Genomic DNA, 18,087 nt, shown 5'->3' with positions numbered 1-18,087 from the left:
CCTTCGCTTCGTTCCAGAGACGGGTGGAATGAGAGCGATCACTGGGGTCATGGGGGTGAAGGTCAAAACACAGGTACAAATGTGTTTCACCTCTTGTTGATCCTCACTTGCACACATGGATGTGATGTTTATTGTTGGTCTCATCCTTCATGTCCAGTTTCACAGGATCTTCACGACTTACATGCAGTCTTGCTTGCCCTCGTGCGAGAGTCTCCGTCTCTCCTCGGCTCCACAGTTTGGGGAAAGAGCGACATTCACCGAGTTCTGTCCTCCTTCCTGCCATTGAAGGACAACAGAGCCGAACCCTTTTACTTTGTTAAGGTATCTTTGCTACACCTGGAGACATTGACTTAAAACATTATTTAAAGAGATCATTGGTAGATATCCGCTTATTAACTTGTATTTTTGGTATTTACAAATACATTTTTATTTCTAAATATATCATTTTCATTTGCAAGACTTGTAAATGAGTCTTTGTTATTGCATCTGACATGTGAATGTAATTTCACACACAGAATTTCAAGGTTTACCATTTACATTTTTTTTTTAAATGATATACAGTATATAAAAATAAAAATGTATTTGTAAATGCCAAAATACAAGTTAGAAATATTAAATCGCTCGTACAACCATTAAATATTTTCAGATCACCCTCTGTGCATGTACACATAATTATGAGACAAAAATAAGCCCATAGTTACTAAGTATATATATATCAGCAGTGTTGGGAGTAAAGGTTTGTTGTAACAAAAGCGTCTTTTTACTTCAATTTTTTATGAGATGCTTTTTATATCCATACATGATAGAAAGTTAGAACTCTATGTTATTACTTTAAAAGTGAATGAAGAATGGATACGTGAGTTGAACATCTGCATCTGCCACAAAAATGACCGTCAGTGCATTTAATCTTTTATTTCTATTTGTTTTATTCATTTATTGTTCTTACCTTTTTGTGTGATTTGTTTAATCACAGCATCCAAACTTACACTGACCCGTACACTTGTACAAATGTTTCTCTCTTACAAAAACTTTCCCTATTAAAAGGTAAAGAAACTGGGTTGTTTTTGAAAGAAGTAACTAGTAATTGTAACTAAGTTACTATTTTAAAGTAAGTCGCCCAACACTATTCATGATGTTACATTTCAGAGAAATTATTAATTTGTTTGTAACGAGGGACAAACATTCTGACTGTTTCCTGTGTGTAAATATGACATGATTATAATCAATATAACATTATTGATTTTAGTGATGTTTGTCTATTAAAACAAGGCGTGTTTAAGATGTTTTTACATGACATTTATAACCAAATATTTATGGATTTGAAAATGAGCACAAAAGAGAAAAAAAGCTTCAACATTAGATTATTTTTTAACCTTTAACTCAGTTTGTGTTTTCACCTGAACAAGGCGGTTGTTAGTGGAGGTCACGACCCTCACGAGAAGCTTCAAGAGGTCATAGGTCAAGTGCTTTCATCAGTCGAGGACATGGTTTTCAATGTACGAACTTTTGCCAAAATCTGGGCCGACTCGGAAGAAGGTCTTCGTAAGACTTTTGTGCGAGAGGTGAGTTTACTGATCACAGAAACACAATTAAGTCAGAACTACATTAAATAAACATTAAATGTTCTTTTTATTTTCGTGTTGTGTCGTTGTGTATCTGAAGCGACTCATTTGTGTTGTGGAAACAGGCGACTATCATCCACGGAGCTGCAGGAACAGCCAACATGAAGAACTTTGTTGCGTCGCTGCAGAAAAGCAAGAAAGCTCATCACACTGTTCTGGTAGAGAAGGTAAGAATGACCTTGAAAGTATTTTCTTCATCGTAGTTTTCATTTTCTCCGGCTGTTACGCTGCATTTATCTGGAAACTATACAATAAGTCTGTGTTCGTCACTTCATCTTTATTTCTTCCAGCATTTCTCCACAGACGATTGTGTGAAAGAGCAGCTGGACTTCTTCACTGGGTTGTTGTCTGGGACCATCGTTGAGTACAGGAGGAGGTTAGTGTTCATTTTTAACTTTTCTTTCTGCTCAGACAGATTCAGTATCGACGGATGTGAGAGAAGCAGACGTGGACAGAAGAATGTTCTTGTCATTGTTGGACAGATGTTGAATTTTAACCTTAAATAATTCTCATTATTTTAATAAATGCTTGGTCAAGAATCACTGACGTGTTCTGAGGGGATGTTTGTAGCCTCCATGTTTTCTGGCTTGATTTTCTCATCTTTACTTTACAACCTAAGATCAGATCTTCTTTGTCCTCCAGAATGTACCGTCAAGGTCAAGGTATTCCTCGAGGCTCTGTGGTGTCTAGTCTGCTCCGCTGCCTCTACTATGGTCACATGGAGAACACGCTGTTTCAAGATCTTCCTAAAGACAAAGTGTCCGTTTGTCGTGAAGTTGACAGATGTCATTGTGTCGTGTCGCCAGCAGGGGGAGCCAGTTCCGTATAACAACCTTTCTTTCTGTGTCTGCAGATGTTTGATGAGGCTGGTCGATGATTTCCTGTTGATTACAACAGACAAATGTCGAGCAGAGTCTTTTCTAACGTGAGTTTGACTTTTTACATCAACAATTTGAGCCAAATATAAACTTCTCATCCTTTTCACCAGGACTTTGCTCTCCGGGGTGCAGGAGTACGGACTTGTCGTCGACCACCAGAACATGGTGACCAACTTCCAAACGTCACCAGGTCCCCATCCTACCATTGACGCCCTGCCCCGTCTCTGTCTCTTCCCCTGGTGTGGTTTGCTGCTGGACACTCAGTCGCTGCACGTGCACAGGGATTATTCAAGGTGTGGCTTCGACTATTTTCACTTCTACGATTCATAAAGTGTGTTTGAAGCAACATTCTGCTGAGTAACTGTGTGTGTTCAAAAAAGAGAACGAACCTGCTCAGCTCATACATTAGTGTGTAAGGTTGAAATATATTTGTTCTCACAGTTACAGATCTTCGTCTCTGCTACAGCCCCACACTGGGCTCTGACACATCAGCAACAGAGGAGAAGAAACTGATGATCGTCCTCACAGGTGATTGTATCTCTTCATGGACGTCAAGGTTTGGAAAGATCACTTCAGACACATGTAGCTCTGTGAGGTTAAAGTTCACTTCAGACACATGTAGCTCTGTGAGGTTAAAGTTCACTTCAGACACATGTAGCTCTGTGAGGTTAAAGTTCACTTCAGACACATGTAGCTCTGTGAGGTTAAAGTTCACTCCAGACACATGTAGCTCTGTGAGGTTAAAGTTCACTTCAGACACATGTAGCTCTGTGAGGTTAAAGTTCAGTTCAGGGGGATTATTTTTCACAGTAATCTGTTCTTTAGAATTATAGGTTTGCTACTGAATTTCGGTTCTTTTGTGGCTCGACTGAAATAGTAGCGATTATCAAAACTTGCTTCATATTTTTCGGCTCTGTGAGATAAAAACTTAATTCTGTGTGGATTTCTCTGAAGAAAATCTGAGGAAGACAAAGGCAGTGAACATTCATTTGTTACTTGTCAGCAAGTCTTTGTTTGAAATAGAAATGATTTGTTTCTTCACAGAACTATCTTGAAGTGGACGTTACCTAAGATGAAAAATAAAGATTTGTACTATGTGTGATGTCACTTCCTTTCTGTTAGAATTGATCTTAAAATGGAACAATTGTATCGTGAAAAGAAGAAGAATAAATAGAAGAAGAATAACAAGCTTAAAATACAGATTCTTTTTTTGAACAATCTTTTATGTCGAGGTTTCAATACCAGGTGGACCTCGTAAGAATACGAGTCAGAGGTCAAATATTGCATCAACTGTCGTAAATAATTCAACATCTTTTATATCATCATTTAAAGCTAAATGTAAGAAATATAAACTTGTCTCAAAGAAAATATTAAAGTTTATTTCTTTGAGTCTTAAATAATGTATGTTATGTGTTTTTTAGAATGTTTCTAACTGTTAAAATTCTTATAAACATATACGCATAATTAAATGAATGCTAAAAGATGATCAAATATAAAGTAAGAGAATAATAAAGTATACTCTGCTTGATGCTAAGAACTTTTGTTCCTGCACACAATCAACATTCATGCAAACTGATTACTGAGACCAGCTCAACTCAGGTTAGAGTCAAATCACCGGTAGAATAAACATTTGTGTCTGTCTAGCAACCACACCTGAAGATGTGCACAAAAGGACCAACGGAGCCGGTGAGACTCCAGGTTGGAAGTGAAGACCGGAACCAACGCCCATGAGTGTGAGCTCCGCCCGTGAACATTTGAATTATTAGATTAAATGAGACACCAGGCAACTGTTCCAGCGGGACACCGCTTCATTGTCCTGCGCTGATTCGCTAGCTAAACCTAGCACTCAACCAATAGGATTGACCATTGAGCCAGACTCCCGCCTCCAGACTGAACGCTTGCACCCGCCTCTCTCTTCGTCCGACGAGGACGCCGACTCCCGACTGGGGAATACACACCAAAGGGACTCGGGGCATCGACTACACAGGACTGCCCGACGGCGCCAGACGCCCGATAATAGGTGCTGTGTCTCAAGGCCTTTAAACTTCTATTCGGTTAAAAAAGCGTTTTTGCTTTTGGATATTATAACATAAGTATTCAGGCTTGACGAGGTGAGCACAAAGAGTGTGTTCATTGCGTTGGTGTTGGTAAAGTCCATTGGACTGATAAAAAATAAAAATATCAGGGTGATCTATGAGATGCCCAGACAACAGTAGCCCAAAGGACAGGTAACATAAACACGATCTTATGTGTCCTCTAGGGGAGGTTGATGTATGAATGGAATGAATGAACAGTGGACAGGATTGGTGACAATGATGTTCATCATTTGGGGATTCTTGGTACCATGTCCTGTTGTAAGAATGGGGGATGCCCCGATAACCGACACCGGAGGATATAAAAAAAATCAAGTTAAGGGAATGTCCTGACCTGGATGAGTAGACAGACGTACACAAAAGATAAGTTTCATCAAACACATTCCCCTATCCGAAGAAACACACACGGATCAATACATGGGGAAAATCCGCATTTCTTTTTACCTTAATAAAATATTCATGGTCAGAGCTACTCCTGAATGAAGGTTATTTGTGTGTAGGTTGAAGAAGATGGACCTGGAGGACGTTGGAGAAGATGGACTGGGCTTGGGACATGGACGAAGAGGACCAACTGGAATACGAGGAGGAACAGTCGGACCCACTGAGGAGGAACAGTCAGAACGACTGAAGATGACGAGGATGGACTGGACGACTGAGCACGACGAGGGAAAGATGAAAGACTACTTCAGAATGGGGCCCAAATCTTATGTTGCATACATATTGCAGGCAGACTATTATAGTTTCGGTCATACATATAGCGTGTGCAGGTGCATGATAATGATGTATTGTTTGTAAGATGATAAATATTTGATAAAAGAAGTTATTGATAAAATGTTGCTGCGGAACAATCACTATTTAGCAGATTGAGAAAGAAAATTATTGGTTGAAGTTTTTCAATTTTTTCTCTAAAGCATACAAGGTGAATGTGATCCAGACCGGTGCTTTGGTTGTTTTGGGATGTTCTGAATCAACCTCTAATCTATCCAGCACTCAGCAACAAGCTCTAGCTTTCTCTCTGGTTGTTGCAAAGAGAGTGATCCTGAGTGAATGGAAATCACCATCTCCACCTTCCTTCATAAAATGGCTCAATGATATGCCACCTATTGTTGCTGTTCCTCTAGAGGGAGTTTAGTGAACTCTCTGACCTCCTTGTAAATACTTCTTTTTTTTTTTGCAGCATTGAAAATGTTAACTTATATATATATATATATTTTTTCTTTTGTGGTCTGGCACTTGGTTTTTCTTGTTTTGATGTTTCTTATTGTCCTGTTGGTTTTATTTTTTCTGTCTTTTACATATATAATATAATTTACTATATATATATATATATATATATATATTTTTGTTTGTTACTCTGTACTGTCTTTTTTGTCTGAAATGAAAATAAAATTTGTAAAAAAAAAAGAAAATTGAGAAAGAGTTGTTAGATTAAAATTGTTATAAACATATACGCCATACTTAAATGAATGCTAAAAGGATAATCAAATATAAAGTAAGACAATAATAAAATATACTCATGCATACTGATACTGAGTGGAGACCAGCTCAACTCACGTTAGAGTCAAATCACTGGTAGAATACCACACCTGCCTGGCAACCACACCTGAAGATGTGCACAAAAGGTCAAGGACAAACTGAGCCGGTGAGACCCCAGGTTGGAAGTGAAGACAGGAACCAACGCATAGCGAGTGTGACCTCCGCCTGGGAACATTTGAATTATTAGATTACAGGAGACAACAGGCAAGCTCTCCCAGCGGGACACCGGGAATCAGAACTTGAAAGAACGATACGGCCGGAAGACCCGAACCCCTGGTCGGGGAAATGGATGTAAATAGCGCAAGCTTCCCGTAGCTCGACGCTATTCTGTTCTGGACTGTCAATTTGTTGAGTCGCAAGAAGAAGGACGCCTGGTCGATCGTGAAAGAAGCTTGTATTTCTTTTGCTTGGAAGTGGTAAATAGACAACCTGAACATACAACATACATATTGTTCCTTTCCTCCACAAATCGAAGTATAACACCTGGGACGGGAGTGACCGGTGTCTGTGCGCAGACTTCGTGCTTGACTTTAAACAACAAAACTGAACTCGGTTTTTATACAAGCACACATCTACAATCAAAGTATTGACGTCAGAGCTAGATTATATGTACGAGAGTGGGGAGTTCTAGTGAATCCAGCTCGAGTACATGCTCTGTTGATTCAAGAGATAGAGTTGCGGCTCATGTGACGTCCTTTTGTTATAGGCCCGTCCCATGACAGTCACGTGGCGGGCCGAGGGACACCCCGACGTTCATTCGGTTCTGACAGAACATTATTCAGCTTGGAGTCGCGGTATTACTTCATTCCAGATGGCAGAGGGAAGTAATCAGGTGGGGCTATGCGCTCTAGTTAGCCTGTCAACCCCCGCATTTTTTAGGGATTCTCTGGGCAAACGTTGCGAAACAGGAGAAGTTATCCTGTCTAAAAAATTAGGTCTCTAGACCTGCTGAAGAAGGTGATAGAGCCGGTTCCAACAGCAGAGATGATGAGCGGGTTTTACTCCTGGTACTTCCTTGTGCCAAAGAAGACTGGTGGATGGAGGCCCATACTGGACCTCAGCTATTTGAACAAGTTTATAGCTACCCGCCCATTTCGTATGTTGACAGTAAAGGACTGCTGACAGGTGTAAGTCCAGGGGATTGGATCACATCTATTGACCTGACCAACGCATCATTTGAAGTTTCGATAGTCAAATACTTGCGTTTCGCCCTCGAGGATCAAGTGTGTCAATACACTTGACTCCCGTTCGGCTACTCTCTGGCACCCAGGACCTTCAACAAGTGTGTGGAGGCAGCACTGGAACCAATGAGAGCAAGTGGGGTGAGGATCTTGGAAGCTTGGCGTCATGTGATCACAGCAGGCGCTGTTATGTCCCTCCTGGGGCTCATGACAGTAGCTCACAAGGCGGTGCGGCTGGGCTTGCTGCATATAAGGGAGCTCCAGAGATGGTTTGGTTGTCTTAAGCTAGATCCAAAGCAAGACCAGGGTCAGGTTTTGCAGGACATCAAATTTCGGAACTCTCTAGCCGACCTCAGACGGAGAGTTCCATTAGGTTGTGTCCTTCATTACACTCAGGTGTTCACAGACGCATCTCTAACAGGATGGGGAGGCATCTCAGGTCAGATCTACGCCAGTGTAGATACACATGAACTGGATAGAGTTGAAAGCAATTCACAACATTCTGCTTCACCTCTCTCCCCAACTGTCACAGTCCAATGTCCTAGTGATATCAGACAGCTCCACCGCCGTGAATCGCTCTGCTTGCCCCCTACTAGGCGTTCCCTACTGTTCGCCTTCCCTCCTCTGTGACTCCTCCTCCCCTTGGTTTGGAGAGCAAAGCAGGAGAGTAAACAAGGAACGTTCCAAACCTTAGGAGCAACAGCCTGGAAGGATTTCTCTCCTCTGGTCCTGAATCGTGTGCGAGGAACCATCAGTAGATTCTGATCCAGAGACCTCGGAGCCCGAGCTGGGGTGTAAGTCTGGATCAGATCACCGATGGAAGGTCTGACCATGAATAGATCTGAAAGTAAGAACCAGAATTTTAAAATTGATCCTAAAAGAAACTGGAAGCCAGTGAAGAGATTTAAGAATCGGAAAAATGTGAGTTCTTCTACTAGAGCGGGTCAGAATTCTCGCTGCAGAGTTCTGAATCAACTGCAGGCGAGACAGATCCTTCTTGTTTAGACATAAAAACAAATGGTTGCAATAGTATGGATTACAAGCTCCAGATCATGTTGTGACAACATTTTCCTAAGTTTAGAGATTTTTCTCAGTTGAAACAGTTTCTGGTCAGTTTTCTGCAGTGTTGAACTAGAGACATGTCTTTATCAAATACAACACCCAGGTTTCTCAGGCTCAGTTTGACAGACTGACATAAGTCACCCAAGTACTGACTCAACCCTGGAATCTTATCATCAGGAGCAATCACCAAAGTTTCAGTTCTACGTCATTGGTGCTCCGCCCTCCAACGGCTTCGCTATGGGTTTACCCCGAGGCACCGCCTCGTCTCTGAGAAAGCTTAATGAACTCGCCACCCAGCAGGGGGCAGTCCCTTCCTATAAAGGCGGGAAGCACCCGCCGCACTTCCTCCTTTTTCAACTCAGCGAGAAAGCTCCTGACAGTGGAATGTAATGATGGCGAATTAATATTGAAGTGAACCATGTGTGCACGAAGACTCCCTGAAGAGGAGACACACATGTCTGCTTCGTTTTGCCTAGAGGCCCAAATCACACGTGATGATTATGTGGCCTTCCGAGCGCTTCCCACGGCTTTTGACAGTGTTGGGAAGCGTTCGAGGCTTGTCGACCCACGCCGCCTCAGATCATGATTATGATCAACACAGGACTGCCGTGTTGTTTAAGAAAACAACACGGCAGTCCTGTGCGCTGCACTCGACAAGCTCACGTTCCAACGTGTTGGGCCCTGATGAGTCGAGCTGAGTCGTCCATCGGTCATGAACAGATGTCGACGAGGAGGACGACTGGCTCGCTGCATGGAGTCGACCATGAGGTATGCGAGAGCGATCAGGTGAGTATCTCTTGCAGGTCTCATGGCCCTCCTGCAGCGCACTCGACGGGTTCACTTGAGAGGTATTAGTGTGCATGTGGCTCCGCCTGTGAGTGTGACGTATTCACAGGCGTCATTAGAGACTTTCGCCGCTAATGCTAAGCTAACATGCTCCGCCGTTCATAGACGGCGAGAGTTTCCTCTCAGAACACAGTTCGGAGGAGGTTTTAAACCCCTTCGTCCGGGTCATGCCGAGACTGTAATAACGGAGTCTGTCCACACGAATGAAGGGCAGACTCAACCATGTGCTTTGTTTCCAGATAAGCAAATGTCCACGAGACCGGCTTGATCAGCTGTGTTTACTTCACTTCCGTGTTGACATGCGCTGACGGGGTTTGACCGCCGATGAGCGTTGTCAAAAAAATCCCGGCGCCATGGATGACGTCACGTTTGGCGGAGAAACGTCATGGATGACGTCACGTTGGCGGAGAAACGTCATGGATGACGTCACGTTTGGCGGAGAAACGCCATGGAACGGACGCACCATTGAGAGGAATGGCCCGGCAGGAGGCGGCGCAGCTCCGCCATCACCTGCATGGGCGTGATGACGAGGCGCGACGAGGATACGCGGAGAAGATCCCGTTCGTCGGCCTGATAAGCAAATGTCCACGAGACCGGCTTGATCAGCTGTGTTTACTTCCGTGTTGACATGCGCTGACGGGGTTTGACCGCCGATGAGCGTTGTCAAGAAAATCCCGGCGCCATGGATGACGTCACGTTTGGCGGAGAAACGTCATGGATGACGTCACGTTTGGCATGATGATGATGCGCGACGGGGATACGCGGAGACGGAGATCCCGTTCGTCGGCATCATCATCTGGTGCTGGGGGGAAGCGTCACCAGAGACCAGCCACCCCAGCAGCACCAACAACATCGGCAACAGCGGCGGCGTGCGACGAGTGAGCGTCGCCAAGATCCGCAGCGCGAGCCGGGGAGCCAGCAGCCGCAGCAGAGTCGACGGCCGAGGGCTCCTCCCCCTCCCTATTCATTCAAGGGAATGTGTCGGGAATAAAACAAGAGAACGTATGACGTTTCTGTGGTTCGTTCTGAGAGATGTTAGTAGTGTGCATGTGGCTCCGCCTGTGAGTGTTACGTATTCACAGGCGTCATTAGAGACTTTCGCCGCTAATGCTAAGCTAACATGCTCCGCCGTTCATAGACGGCGAGAGTTTCCTCTCAGAACACAGTTCGAAGGAGGGTTTAAACCCCTTCGCCCGGGTTATGCCGAGACTGTAATAACGGAGTCTGTCCACACGAATGAGGGGCAGACTCCAACCACATGTGTTTTGTTTACTGACGAGCAGAGGTCCGCGAGACCGGCTGAGTCAGCTGTGTTTACTTCCGCGTCGACCAGCGCTCGTGCCCGACAGAGCTTGACAGCGGAGGTGAGTGGAACTAGTCCAGACATGTCTATGTTGACCGGAGGTTGTTCCTTCCCCCACAGCGCTGTCTACAAGCACTGGCACCGTGGAGGACGTCACGTTTGGCGGCGGAGAAACGCCATGGAACTGACGCAACCTGGTGTTTTTACGCGCGAGTTTTCTCGCCGCCCTGAGACCAGGCGAAGGCGAAGAACTTCCGCCCCGTCTGGTCGATCAACTGGAGAGGTGCGTGGCGGTCGGATCTCACGAGTGACGAGCAGGTCTGGACCGCCAGCGGAGCTTGAGAATGTACGGGACCGGGTGAGTGATGCGGTGCCGACGCGCGCGCGACCTAACTCACTTCAGCTCCGGGTTAATTCTCCAGCACATTCCTCCACATCGCGGGTTTTGTCAGCTCCGGTGACACTAAGAAGTGCTCAGGGAGTTGGGAAGACTTCCGGGGGGGGGAAGGGAACGAGCACGACGCGCATCTGAGGTGTCTCACGCGCACTTGCGCGCTTCTCCCACAGAGCCGGTTTATGTATGAGAGTGGGGGTTCTAGTGAATCCAACTCGAGTACATGCTCTGTGGATTCAAGAGATAGAGACGCGGCTTGTGTGATGCCCTTTCGTCTATGGCCCGCCCTTGGGGGGCGGGCCGGAGGACTACCCAAGGTTCGCCAGTGCTGCGGTTCTGACAGAACATTATTCGGCTTGGAGTCGCCTGGTTTTACTTCTAAGACCCACTTGGCTGGGGGGAGTAATCAGGCGGGGCTATGCGCTACTTTTGCCCGTCAACCCCCGCGTTTTCAGGGATTCTCTGGACGCGTATGGCGGAGCAGGAGAAATTATCCTGTTGAGAAACGAGGTGTCTACTCTGCTGCAGAAGGAGGTCGTAGAACTGGTCCCTGCAGCCGAGATGATGACAGGGTTTTACTCCCGGTACTTCCTCGTGGCGAAGAAGACCGGGGGTTGGAGGCCCATTCTGGACCTCAGCTATTTGAACAAGTTCATAGCTACCCGCCCGTTTCGCATGTTGACGGTCAAGAACTGCTTTCAGGTGTAAGTCCAGGAGATTGGATGACATCTATCGACCTGACCGACGCGTACTTTCACATACCGATAGTCAAGAGACATCGAAAGTACTTGCGTTTCGCCCTCGAGGGTCGGGTGTTTCAATACACTCGACTCCCGTTCGGCTACTCTCTGGCACCCAGGACCTTCACCAAGAGTGTGGAAGCGGCAGTGGAGCCATTGAGAGTGAGTGGGGTAAGGATCTTGACCTATCTGGACGACTGGTTGATCCTTGCCAGGTCAGAGGCAGAAAGTTACGCTCACACACAGAAGGTGTTGAGCCATATTGCCACCCTGGGGTTCACAGTGAACCTCAGCAAGAGCGCTCTGACTCCAGTTCAACAGTTAGTTTACCTGGGGGTACTGTTGAACTCGGAGGAAGGATACGCGCGCCTCCCGGACGTGCGTATCCAGCCCATTCTCCGACTGACAACACAGTTGCTGGAAGCTCGGTGTCACGTGACAACAGCAGGCACTGTTATGTCCCTCCTGGGGCTCATGGCGGCAGCCCACACGGTTGTTCGGCTGGGCTTGCTGCACATGAGGGAGCTTCAGAGATGGTTTGGTCATCTCAAGCTAGACCTCAAGCGGGAAAGAGGTCGGAAAGTGCGCCTTCCCGCTCGGGTTTTGCAGGACATCCAGTTTTGGAACTCTCACGCCAACCTCAGGCGGAGAGTTCCATTGGGTTGCGTCCTTCGTTACACTCAAGTGTTTACAGACGCTTCCCTGACAGGTTGGGGAGGCACCTCGGGTCAGGCCTACGCCAGTGGGGTCTGGAGCAGTCCGGTGCTCAGACACATAAACTGGCTAGAGCTGAAGGCGATTCACAATGTCCTGCTTCACCTCTCTCCCCAACTGTCACGGTCCAACGTCCTAGTATTTTCAGACAGCTCCACCGCCGTGGCGTACGTAAATCGCCAAGGTGGAGTCAGATCCCCAGCCCTTCTGAGTGTGGCAAGGAAGATTTGGCTGTGGGCGGACTGTCACCTGCTTTCGCTCAGAGCCCAGCACGTCCCGGGCGAGCTGAATGCAGTAGCGGACAGACTGTCGAGGGGGGCCGTACAGGACGAATGGGGTCTGTCCGAGGCAGTGGCAAGCGAGATCTGGTCTCGATTCGGTCACCCGGTTGCAGACCTCTTCGCCAGCAAGGAGAACTTCAAATGCCCTCTTTGGTTCTCCCTCAGGGCTTCGGACCGCCCCCCACTAGGCGTGGACGCTTTAGCCCATTCGAGGTGGCCGGTCGGTCTGCTGTTCGCCTTCCCTCCTCCGCGGCTCCTTCTCCCCTTGATTCGGAGGACGAGGCGGGGGGGGCTGAGGTTAATTCTAGTGGCACCAGACTCCCCGGGGGCGCTCTGGTTCCCAGAGCTGGTGCGCATGGAGGTCGGGGCCCCGTGGGCCATCCCTTGGGGCCCCGCTGCCCTGTGTCAGGCGGGGGGGGACTCTGACAGCGCCCCGGTGCTGGGCCGGCCTCTCAAGGTGTGGCTCCTGCACGGGACGAGCTGATCGGGACCTTGGACCCGGACGTTCTCCACACGCTGGAGAACGCCCGGGCCCCATCAACACGTAGGCTTTATGCCTCAAAGTGGGGGATATTCTCCCGCTGGTGTTCAGACAGGTCCTTGGACCCCAGCTCTTGTTTGGTCTCCGCTATCCTGTCTTTCCTGCAACATTTGCTGGATAACGGGCGGACTGTGGCGACACTGAGAGTGTTCGCATCAGCCATAGCGACGAGGCATGTCGGTTTTGAGGGTGCTTCGGTTCGCGCCCACCCCTTGGTGCCGCGTTTCCTGCGGGGTGCCTGCAGGCTTCGACCTCCTGCAAGGCCTTCCAGCCCTCAGTGGGATCTCCAGTTGGTACTGGACTCTCTCACAGGCCCGACCTTCGAGCCTCTTGACCAAGTCCCACTGGATATCTTGTCTTCAAGGTATCGCTCCTTCTGGCACTAACAACCACGAAGAGAGCAAGTGAGCTTTGTGCCCTCTCCATTAGCCCTGAGTGTCTTTCCTTTGGCGTCGAGGAGTCTTCGGTGTCTTTGCGTCCTAACCCAGCGTTCCGCCCGAAGATTCTGAGTTCCTTGTTCCGGGCGACGACCTTCACGCTGCGGGCCTTTCACCCGCCGCCTCACTCGGACCCGGGTCAGGAACGTCTCCACCTGTTGTGTCCAGTGAGGGCGTTGGCCTGTTACTTGCGGCGGGTGGCCGAGTTTAGGCGCTCTGATGCCCTTTTTGTCTGCCACGGTAGATGCCGGCGGGGAGAGGCGGTCTCCCCCCAGAGGTTCTCTCATTGGGTGAGATCGGCCATTATCCGGGCCTACCGAGCAGCGGGTGGATCCGCTCCTAGCGGTCTGAGGGCACATTCCACCCGTGGCGTGGCAGCCTCAGTGGCTCTTTTGCGGGGTGTGGCAGCAGAGGATATCTGCTCTGCTGCCTCTTGGGCGTCCACGTCTACCTTCGCTAAGGCCTATCTCCTCGACGTAACGGCGGGATCAGTAGCTCATACTGTTTTGAGCGCTGTTGTGCCCCCCTCAGGGCCCACGGCTCAAGTGGGTTTGGACCCTGGGCCGGCGGGGCCCTAGTGATGCTGCTCCAGGAGCGGCGTCCCGTCAGGCTTCGCCTTTTAGGTAAACACATAGCGAAGCCGTTGGAGGGCGGAGCACCAATGACGTAGAACCCCTGAGTTATCTATCATAACCTCAGGTTCTACGAGTTGGTGCGAAGCCCTCCAACCTCGTCGCCCAGCGGCCGCCCTTCTCGCTGAGTTTTCAGTTGGAGAAAGTCCGGCGGGTGCTTCCCGCCTTTATAGGAACGGACTGCCCCCTGCTGGGTGGCGAGTTCATTAAGCTTTCTCAGAGACGAGGCGGTGCCTCGGGGTTAACCCATAGCGAAGCCGTTGGAGGGCTTCGCACCAACTCGTAGAACCTGAGGTTATGATAGATAACTCAGGGGTTTTTCCACATTTAGCTGCAAAGTTTTTTCACTCATTGTTTGATTTCTAGCAAACAATTGACTAAGCTGTTCAGCCTCTGGGGCTCAGTTGGATGAAATGAGCAGTAGAGCTGGAAGTCATCAGCAAACATGTGGTAAGAAACATCAGGAAATCTCTGAATGATTTTTACCCAGAGGAATCAAGTATGTTTGTGTTAATGTTGTAGACATTCTGCAGTGAAACCAGGAGACATCAGGGAAGAAAAGTTTGAATTAGAAAATTGGTCATTTACGACACATTTGATTATAACAGGAGTCTTTTTGAACTTTTATTCTTTCAGTTTTTAACTTTTCATCGATCCTCACCAGGAAACGCAGCCTGAAGCAATCATTGATACTAGAAACATTTACTGTATGAATTTGATGAATAAACATGTTGCCAGTCATCATACTTCAATATTCACTTTACTTTTCAGTGTTTGTTTCAGTGTTTGTTTCTGAGAGATTAGTTAAGAATTTTCTCATGTATTTAATCATGCCATTAAACCTCTTTTACACTTTGAACTCCTCCTATTCTCTATTGTTGATTCTTCTGGCAGTTTATGACGGTGAACACAAGAACTTGGACGACACCAGCTTTACCGATTCATATCTTCACCTGGATGAGTGGAAAGATCATCTTTGTTTTGGGTCGTCAGTCAGAAAAAGGTAGTTTCCGGATGCCCAGTGTGAAAGTGTCTCAACAACACTATCCACTACTGGGTATCCACAGTCAGGGTGGTGGCTGCCCCCCACATATGTAGATGGCAGGGTGGGTAGGATAGGTAAGACCTGCAGGATTTGTCTCTTAGAAGTTAGTCTGCTGGAAGGATCATTAGTTTCCCTCGGGGGGTACTGACAGAGGATACGACGTGAACGCTGATCCATTGACCCCCAGGATGCCTTTAATACGTAGAAGTATATTGTTACATTTTAAATATGTTTGACGTATTTAATCTTTTTTTTTTTCAAAAGAAACTGTTTTATTAATATTACTTTCTTATAAATGACTCTTGTCAACTAATATGTAGTCTATATAGAGAAGCTAGTTATCATCAAAGTCATTTGCTTCTTTATTTCCTATTAATAATCACTAAATGGGGTGTTGTTCAGAATAATCCTCATTATTATCACGTTACTAAAGGTAGAATATAGTCACTACACTAGCGCCATCAAGTGGCCACTGCTGCGAATAGATATAGAGAGTGTGTGCGTGCATGTGTAAGTGTGTGTGTGTGAATTCTCTTGGACAGAAGATGAACAAAAAGAAAGTGACCAAACCAGTGGATTTATTTGAAAACAAGATCAGGGAACATCAAAGTGAAGAGGTTTAGCAAAAGTTCAATTACTTTGTTTAAATACATGATGTTTATTAGTTTTAAAGAGAGATTTTCCTTCTTTGGTCTCAAAAGTTTCTCTTTGATTCACTGCTTCATAGCAAACGCGTGACTACCCTCTAGTGGACAAGAGAAGTAAAACAACATTCTTGTGGCTTCCTCTTTTATAAACCGACACTTGTGGAAAAAAAAAAGTAGTTTTACAATGAACTTTAACATCTAAATGATGTGTTTTGTTAGGGGTTTTTGTGTTCCCATGAACCGACCCCTCCCCAGCCTTGTACGTGGTGGTGGAATGAAGGACAGACACATGGATGAGTTTAAGAAAAATGCTCATTTAGTGAATTATGCAAAAGTCAGAGACAAACTTACGTGAACACGGGCGCTAGCAAGCAGAGAGATCTATCGCAGACGTCTTCGAATGCCAGAACGCAAAGATAAGACAAAATGGTGGATCTTTATAGTAGAATATTCAGGTTAACGCCTCTAGTCAACTGTGAATGTAGGATTGGTCAGTGACTGTAAACACTTGATTCTAAGATGGCCGTCGCACGTGAATCTGTTCCCAGCGACTTGTGTCCTTCAGAGTGAATTCTCAAACAGGTGTCCAGACGTCCTGGAATCTGGGATTGTTTAATCTTTCTGTGTGTGCAAGGCTTTGTGACCTCGGCCTTTGAGTTGTGAACCTGAGTTTATTTTAAGTGAATGCAATGCAAGAATAGGATTATTTAATATGAATTAAATATGTAAGATTATCAGTTAATCAAGTGACTATTTGAAATGTGTGTTAAATCTAGGTGATTGATTACAGTAAAGTTGTCATTTCCTTACAGTTTCCATGATTTACTTTTAAAATTCGGATCTAAAAAGTGATTTCAAGACTTTACTGCAGGAATCCACAACTTTCTTTGCATCAGGATCAGTTCAATGTGGAAACTGTTGTCATGGAACGACTTCAGAAAACAACTATTAAAAATATATAATAAAACGAGCAGCAAAACAATGAACCATTAGTTGTATCTTTGAACAGATTGTTCCTCTTCAGGTCAGGATGTTTCAAGAATGAGTCGAGCTGTAAAAATATAATCATGTATTGAAGTCATTTGAAGTTGATCAAACAGTCTGGAAGGAACATCTTAACATTCATCTTCTTGCTTGATCTGTAATTCTCTTCAAGTTATTTCCCTCTGTTTCTTCTGAGAGTCAGAAGTCGCAGCTTTTCAAATCTGTCAGGATGATCCAGATAATCCTGATCCTCCATCAAGTTCCTGTTGTCGTTGGACAGTAGGAGGCGCTGCTGTGTGTGAGTCCAGTGAGAGTGAAGACTGAGAGAAGAAGAGACATGAGGTGATGATGGTGGAAGAACGTTGTCTTGACGATCATATACTGATCCAAACTGAGACGAGTCAATGTTCTGTCAACATTCTTCTGAGAACTTGAGAGAAGAACCATGTGACTGAAACATCCCAGAATCATCTTGAATGTCAGATTTGAAGATGAAGTCAGCAGCTAAACTAGCATGTAGCTAACATGAGTCTAGTCTAGTTGTGATGAAGATGTTCAAGTGAACACATGATTCAATATGAAGTGATTCATGTGTGAAATGATGTTTAAAGTGACTCAACATTGTGAGTTGATGATCAAACTCACGTCTGATTTCAAATATTTGACAGAAATATTTCTTTGTTCTCCACTGACAGTCAAACTGAAACAATGTTGATGTTGAAGCTCCTGAAGAGTTTTGAGCTGAAGGACTTGAAGATTTGGAATCAGAGCTTCACTTGATACTGTAACTGTGAGTCTTTAACATCTGCACGTTTGTTCTGGAATCTTCTTCATCAAGTCCATGTCCACAAAGACCTTCAACTGCTGTGTCAGCAGATGAGCTTTGATGTTGAAGTCAATCCATGGAATCAAACTCACCATTCATGGATGAAGGTCAAACCAATGTGGTCTACAGTTATCCAGCCTGGAGGAAGAAAGAGTCAGAAGATCAGATTCATTTGATTCAGATGTTTCATGAATATTGTTTCATTCTCAGTGGACGACTCAGTCATGACTGTTGATGACAACAAAGATGGATCTATAAACAGGCTGCTCAGTCTCAACTGTCTCCTTCATGCTTCCACTGGTGTCCAGCAGGAGAACATGGAGGA

General features: G+C 46.0%; 2 protein-coding genes across 2 annotated transcripts in view; one reads left to right on the top strand and one right to left on the bottom strand.

Moving 5' to 3' along the window:
• Nucleotides 1-18,087, bottom strand: part of LOC148085110 (NLR family CARD domain-containing protein 3-like) — a 120,429-nt gene that overhangs the window by 40,256 nt on the left and 62,086 nt on the right. The gene's annotated exons all lie outside the window — the stretch shown is intronic.
• LOC148085113 (telomerase reverse transcriptase-like) lies at nt 50-4,543 on the top strand. The gene is made up of 8 exons (XM_087785497.1): nt 50-73; nt 1,407-1,562; nt 1,688-1,789; nt 1,913-1,998; nt 2,265-2,381; nt 2,476-2,547; nt 2,611-2,793; nt 4,390-4,543. Exons 1-8 carry the CDS (start codon nt 50-52, stop codon nt 4,541-4,543), a joined length of 894 nt encoding a protein of 297 aa, XP_087641623.1.

This window comes from Callionymus lyra, chromosome 2 (assembly GCF_982586985.1).
Source record: "Callionymus lyra chromosome 2, fCalLyr1.hap1.1, whole genome shotgun sequence".
In the NCBI taxonomy this organism is placed as follows: Eukaryota; Metazoa; Chordata; class Actinopteri; order Syngnathiformes; family Callionymidae; genus Callionymus; species Callionymus lyra.
The sequence above is the reverse complement of the archived record's forward strand: the minus strand, read 5'-3'. Positions and strand labels throughout refer to the sequence as shown.